Here is a 7,057-nt window from a genome sequence, read left to right as displayed (position 1 = left end):
ATTTAAACAGAAAACATGGAGCTAGTATGTAATTCTCAGTTGGTACAGTGTGTGCCTAGCACAGAGAAAGCAAAGCTTTGGGTCCTCTCCCCACCTAAAACTGAATAGTCTGATGGAGGTTTGTATCTGTAACTTCATCTGGAAAGTCTCCCATACAGCCCTTTTCAAAGAACTTTTAGTTAGTGTTGGTCTTAAGAGCAGTTAAGTCAGTATTGAACTTGGTTGAAGCCTAGGGGATAATGAAACTAATGAGTGGTGTGCATTGGCAAACATTGCTAAGGTTAGACCAAGAAGGAGGTACGGGTAGTTGAGGGGTATTATTTGGGGTTTGGCAGAAAGGCAGGTCCGACTTCTTCCACCAATAAACAAGGGCCTTCAATCAAATGCACTGCATAAAGCTGCAGAATGCACTCTGCAGTGAGTGAGACAGCATGTCAACACTGCAGGTTTGCAGTAAGTGCTCTGGAGCTAGATTGTACTTGATTCTTGGCCTGGCCTACTTTTATTGAGGATTTCCTGAGTGGTGACTTCCCATGTATCAAATACCACTTTAATTATTTTCATTTATTAGCTTATGCAATGCTTAAGACAGCTATCAGGTAAGTACCATCTCATTTCTGGGTACCAGTGAGGAAACGGTGGCCCAGGGCTTAGGTAACTTATTCAAGGCCACAGGGCTAGGTTGTAAACTGGAGCTCTCCAGTCACCTGGATCTTTATAATACCAGCGACATTAACATCAAAATAATAATTCCAGAGACCAAACCACATGCCAATACTAATTCCTGCAAGATGAGGATAAGGTATTTGCAACTGAATATCCTTAGGGGCCTGGAGGCAGGGTTGCCTCAGAGACCAAGACTTACAGAAGGTTCGGCCTCTCCTGATGGGAGATGCAGTGGGGCAGCTGAGTTGAGCTGGGAGGCCTGAAGAAAAATGCAAACACCAGCGTTCAGTGCAGAGTTCCCTACATCCTTTTGATCAGTGTTTAAAAATTACTTACTAAACTGAGTTAACTGGGACTACAGCGTTTTACATGATCTTTTTGGTCAAGCTCCACAAAAAAAAAAAAAAAAAAAAAAAAAATGGGGCTTCATTTACTTTTGAAAACTGTTCAATGAGTGCTTCAAGTTCGTTTACAAGTTGACCATTTGATTCCCTACCAGACACCGGAAGACGTCATAATTAGTGCTCCTGGCTATGGAGTTAGGCGGTGGAGCTAGGGACACAATTATCGAGTCCACCTCGGTCTTTCGTGCTCTTTGTTAAAGTTCTCATGGGGGCTTTTTGTGGTTATGGCAACACTGGCTTGAAAACCAATCAACATTCAGGCCACACGCGGCCAGCAATCTGTACAGACAGATGAGGAGGCGATTTGCGTTTACTCGGCCTCAGCAGATCAATCCAGGGCCCTGCAACTTTATGAAACTCAGCATCCCACTGCAGGGTACGCTTCCGGAACTCTCCCTAATCTAGTAGCTGGATCCCTGCAGCCGTGACTCGGCGTTGCAGTCCTGACATCATCGAAGAGGCCTCTCCTCCTCAGGCTGCAGTGGCAGCAGCAGTAGCAGCTTTCCCTCCTGGCTGGTCGCTCATCAGGTGCCGACCTTGCAGGTCCCTCAAGGGGCGGGGCCGGCGGTGCAGCGTGGCTTCACTGCAAGCTATCTGCCATTGTGGGCGGCTGGGCGCTGACTCGCCCGCCCCACTCAGAGACCCCCGCACGAGGCACTCTGAACGTCCGGGAGACGAACACCGGGCTCGCCCACCCTCACGCCAGCTCCGCCTTGCTGCAGGCGCCCAACACGCCTCTCTGCCGGCGCGCGCTCCCAGCCCCGCCCTCGGACGGCGCACGCACCGGCCGCGAGCGCGCGCCTTCCCCGCGCTCCCGCGCCAGACTCACGGTCGCGAGCGCGCGCGCGCTCCTCGCAACATCCCCGGGAGCTCCGCCAGAGCGAGCGCGGGGCCGGGCGCACAGGAGTAAAAAGGAGGCGGCGGCTGCGGCTGCGAGCAACAGATCCGGGCGACGCGAGCTGACCTCGTCTGCTGCTGCCCTGTTTCTTTCTCTCTTTATTTTGGAGTTTCAGGGAAAAAAAAATTATACTTGGAAAAAAAATATTTTTTTTTCTTAAATGGCGCTGGCCCCGGGTCAGCGAGCGGTTTTCTCTGCACCAAGATGGGCTTTGCCGTTTCCGTCGTGGGCACCCGTGGTGGCTTGATTGTCAGTCTTCTCCGGGCATTTTTGAGGCCAGGAGCCGAGCACTGCACGTAAGCGATTCGCCCTCCGGAGCGGCTGGGCGTTTCGGATCGGAACTTGGGGGACAGTGCGGTAAATTGCGAGCACCGCGTGCTCTCGGTAAAACAGGCGGCGAGCCGGAGGCAGGTCGCTCCCAGGTTGAAACAGCTCCCGGGCTGAGCGAGCCCGGCCCCGTGCGCAGTGCAGCCGCCCAGAGAGCGTGTCCTGTCCCCGCCGCGCCGGGAAAATGGAGGCTGTGATCGAGAAGGAATGCAGCGCGCTTGGAGGCCTCTTCCAGACCATCATCAGCGACATGAAGGTAAGACGCCGGGGGCGCGGCTGTTCTGACCTCGCCGCGGGGCTTCCCCTCCACCGCGGCCAGCCTGGCCCTCGCCTGCGCCGTGCTGCTGGCCACCTGCGGGAGCTCTGGCGACCTGGGTGTCACCTGCTCACCCGCCGCGCTGCTCATGCTGTACTGGGGTGGGGGTAATGGGGAGAGTCTGATGCCACTTGCCAACCCCTGCATTCAGAATCCCAGGGCGCGACACCATCTTGTTCCTTTGGGGGTTTAGGGCCCTAGTTCCAAGTTTTCCATTGTCTGTCCCTGGACTGAGTGTCTGCGACCCGTGGAGGATGGACGCCCTGGAGGACACTTGACTCCATGGGCTTGGGGTGGGGTGCTTGGTGTGGTAGTGGAAGCAGTAGTGGGGGCCCTTCCTGGCCGCAGGAAGGAGTCTTCTGGCCTGGGAGATTGGGTGGCAGGGTTGTTAAGCTTGGCTTTCAGGTCTACCTGGAGTGGGGGAATCTGAACAAATTAGTAATTAATTAGTCTGTTCCAGAGCTGCTGGTGGTGTTCCTTGCCTTCCCCATACCCTCCCCCAGGGCTCAACGCAGAAGTTCCCAAGGTAGTCTTTCAGGGCTCCCCAGGCTGAGAGACTCACAGCGGGAAGGCAAGGTTGTGGTTTCCAAAACTACTATCCCCGGTTCCCTCAAACACACATCCACACCCCACTCTTCTCTGGGAAGGATTGTGTGTGCGTGTGAATGCGCGCGTGTGCGTGTTGGGGGCAGGGAACAACACCCTAGCTTTTTCCTGCAAAGGGTGGGACTGGAGATAACCTGAGACTTGAATGTGGGTTTTCTGGTGCTCAGAGGTACACCGTGACTTAGGTTACCCACCCTAATAAAATAGAAGCAGTTCCAGGGGCTGCCTGGAGGTGGGAATTGGGGGCGGGGGCGGCGGCGGCGGCGGGGGGGGGGGGCTTCAAGTGTATTTAGGGAGCTTCTCTTTGGCTGGAGGCCAGCCCTAGTCTGCCTCAACAGATCCGGGGAGGTGGTGTTTAATTAAAAGCTCGGCTTCCCAAAGAGTGGGCAGGTTTGGAAAGCTGTGCTGGCGAGTGGGTGTGGACAGCCCCTCTCCAGCCGCTGCCTGGCGCCTGGGGAAGCTTTTGTCTGATGAAGTGTAAGGTTTGGAGAGGCCGTGGGCCTCCACTATGGACTTTGGGGAGGAATGTTCAGCTGTCATGCCTGCCTCCTCCTTTTAGAAGCAACTGTCACCTCATCCAGTGTGAACTTTGCCAAGGTGCTTAGTTGGTCCTGCTCAGGTCCATTTTGCAATCCTACCAAGCTCGAGCCTTTTGTCAGAAATCCTTGCAGCCTAATCTGTACCCAGAGCCTGCTCGCCCAGGAATGCCTCTAATCCAGTCGCTTGGAATTAGCTGGATTAGTCTCTTCAAAGACAGCCCCTTTCATTCCTTTGCCCTCAATCCACATTGAATTATCGAAGTGTAAGTGTTCTGAACAAAAATTGAGGCCCCTCCTTGGACTCGGGTGTTTATTGTTAACTTAAATTCCACCCACTTTATTGTAGTCAAAACAAGATTTGGTTAGAGGCACACACTGTATGTTGTGATGTGCAGAGGAGGTATTAGAGATGGGTTAGTAAAGCCTTTTTATTTTTCTTTTCCTTTTTTCTTTTTTGAGGAGGTAATGATGTTCCCAGGTCCTGAATAGAAATGAGGAATCCAGGAATTTAAACTGGTCCCTGACTTCAGTCCCAGGGTAGTCACACCTGGAGTTTTCTCTACCTTTGATGATGATTGCTGTTGTTGTTATTATTTTAATCCAAAACCAAGGCTCAGTTCTTTCCAGTAGGTGGTTTGAACCCAAAACCCTTCAGGAGGTAATCCTTCCGCAAGGATGGGCTGTGCCACCTTCCACCCGCCATCTGGCTGCCCAGACATTGTGGGTGGAAGGCCTCTTACGCTCTGCTCCTTCCGTGCTGAGTCTTGCTCCTTTCTCTTTGAGTTTTGTAGGGTTTTCTTTTGCTTTTGTTTTGTTCTTTCCACTAAACAGTAGGATATTTTGGACTGAAGGCACAGAGGAAGATTGCGTTGTAATTTGGAATTTGAAGAAATTTAGGCTCTTTCGGGAAGAGAGGGATCAGGGATAGCGTCTGATTTTTAGGTATTAGTAAGGGAACTGCTGAATATTTTTGTGGAGTTTTCTTTAGAAGACTTTATGGAGTGGCTAGCAATGACACTTCAAAAGGGAAGGGACAGGATTAAACTGGGACTTTAGGACAAGCAGCATAGGCTATCGGGAGACGTGGCGTTGTCAGCAAGAAAGTCAGCTCTTGGTGTCACCTGGCATTGGGATGACCGCCTTGTCCTTCCCATCTTTAAACTCATGACTAGCTTATCGTATTTTTGGCTCCCTTTCTGTTTGCTTTTAGGGAGAAGCCATTTGGATTGTCATCTTGGTACCGGTTTTTAGGTTATTTTCTTTTTAAGTGATGTTGAATTGGGGTGAGAAAAAGGCTAAGGACTTTTTTTTTTTTTTTTTTTTTTTTTGAGTAGCATTTGAAACTTCATAATGTACAAACAGTACAGGAAGGGAGTCAATTTCCTCTTTGGAGAAAAATAAAAAGATAACGAGAGTGGAATAATTTCCATGCCTGTACCATCCATCTTCTAAGCAAAGAACCTCAAGACACAGAAAAGCTCGGGAGAGTTGTTTGTGCTTCCTGCAAAGATTCTCCAGGGGACTGAGTTCTGGGCCAGCAGGGCCCGTGCTTACCCTTTGCAGGGATAGGGTGAGGCAGAAGTCACCGCTCTGCCTCTCTTGGGTTCAAGCAGCAGCTGCTAAGAAACTTAGTGATTCCTTGAGGAGAGGAAACGTTTCCCCTTCCTTCCACCCTGCTGTGGTGGTCACTAACCAATGACAGTGTGCAAAATCACTTACTGGCTGTCTTCCCTGGGACCCACCTAAATCACCCTTAAAGCTGCCTGGTGTGAGTTGGTCCCCCCCCCAAAAGTGGGGAGGGCTGAACTTTTCATACTGCTTTTAGGAAGGGCGTTGGTTTATCTGAGGGACAGTGGTCTGGGCATGACTGTTGACTATTAAGGAGATCCTCAAATCTTTTTTATTTCTATCCAAGTTCTGGGCAGAATTAGTTCTTAGTAAGGTAAACAGATTAGTGTTGTTTGTTTTGAATCATTAGACCAAAATTTGACCGTGTTTTCGTGCTTTCTAAGTTCCAAGACGTTGCTAGCCAGACTTAAAGAGTATTTGGCCTTGGGTCTTCTTTTAATAATTAACTTTTATTTTTTTAAAAAAAGACTCTAAAATCAAATATTTCCTGACCTTGGTGCTCAGGCACCAGGATGCCAGGGGCCGAATTGGACCTGCTGCAGGTAGAACTTTGCCCTGGGTTCAGGTTTATGTAATAAGACTAAGCTAAAAAGTACCCAATTGCACCTGAGTGAGCCACTCCATGTGTTGATTTAGACAGGGGTGTTCTGTTACAGGCACCTGTGCTGAGCAGAATAGCAGCCTTGTTCAGTTCCTCCAGACTGCTCCCACCTCTGCTGGCCACCAATAACCTCTGTCTGAAGTTCTGTCTAAAATTAGAGCTGCTAAGGGGACATCTTGAATTCCACAGGAATCTTGCAGTGGTTCAGAGACACATGGAGACATTTCCCTTCACCTATCATGAGGTGACAATATAAGTAGCAGGCCTGACACTGTGCAGTGAATTTCTGTCCTCCCTAGTGGCGTTGTGAGGGTCCTGTAGTAAGAGGGATTTATTTCCTAGGTCTTCGTTGAGATCTCCTAAGTAGAAGGTCTTTTACTGGGCTCTGCTCTTTCTCCTTTTGCAGATAGAATATGGCTGCAGGCAATGAAGAAAGGGCTGCAGTTTTGGTGAGGGGAAGGATATCAGTCTTCTTGGAGTTCGCTTTCAAAATGCTCCAAAATAAAAAGGGCTTCTGTAATAAGATAATGAAAAGCCAGCCAAGCGACCAGGTACTGGGAGGGAAGTGGGCTGCTCTGGGTAGAGACTGACAGCTACACAAAGGCAGAGCAAGCAGAACCCTGTAGTAGACAGATGGACCCCATGTTGGCTTTTCTCTTGGCAAATGGTTATGTTTGGCCAGGGTTTTACAGCTTCCTCACTTTGGGCCTGTGGGAGAAGAAGACAAAGTAAAGATGTCATAAAGTTGGCAGTAGGAGCTGCCCAGAGAGGGCTCCTTGTTTGGAGCACTAGGGTCTCTTCTAGGGAGATCAGTCTTTTGGGAGTTTGGGCTGTGACTCTTGTCTTTCTTTGGAAATATGTCACTTTTTGGGCCTAACTTAGCTTTCCATGGGGACAGCCCTTTATATTCTATCAAATAAAGTTGTTTGTAACTGTTGCTTATATCCTAAACCTTTATGCTTTGGAATTCCATAATTCATAAAGGCCCAGAGAGAAGGATCGTAGCTTGCATGGAAGGCAGACTGAGCTCACCTCTGGGATCACTTTCAGTGCGGGCGCAGTGTGTTTTAG

The 7,057-nt window shown here is 49.9% G+C and overlaps 1 protein-coding gene across 3 annotated transcripts in view; it reads left to right on the top strand.

Annotated features, from left to right (window-relative positions):
* The first annotated feature begins 2,024 nt into the window (after nt 1-2,024).
* MTSS1 (MTSS I-BAR domain containing 1) overlaps nt 2,025-7,057 on the top strand; it is a 133,038-nt gene continuing 128,005 nt past the window's right edge. For all 3 annotated transcript variants that reach the window (XM_080939252.1, XM_080939253.1, XM_080939250.1), the window contains exon 1: nt 2,025-2,551. In XM_080939252.1, coding sequence (XP_080795378.1) covers nt 2,480-2,551 — 72 coding nt within the window. In that variant the 5' untranslated portion in view covers nt 2,025-2,479. The remainder of the gene's footprint in view (nt 2,552-7,057) is intronic.

The sequence above is a fragment of the Micromys minutus genome, assembly GCF_963924665.1.
Source record: "Micromys minutus genome assembly, chromosome: 27".
Taxonomy (NCBI): Eukaryota; Metazoa; Chordata; class Mammalia; order Rodentia; family Muridae; genus Micromys; species Micromys minutus.
Note: the sequence above shows the minus strand (reverse complement) of the source record. Positions and strands in the feature narration are given on the sequence as shown.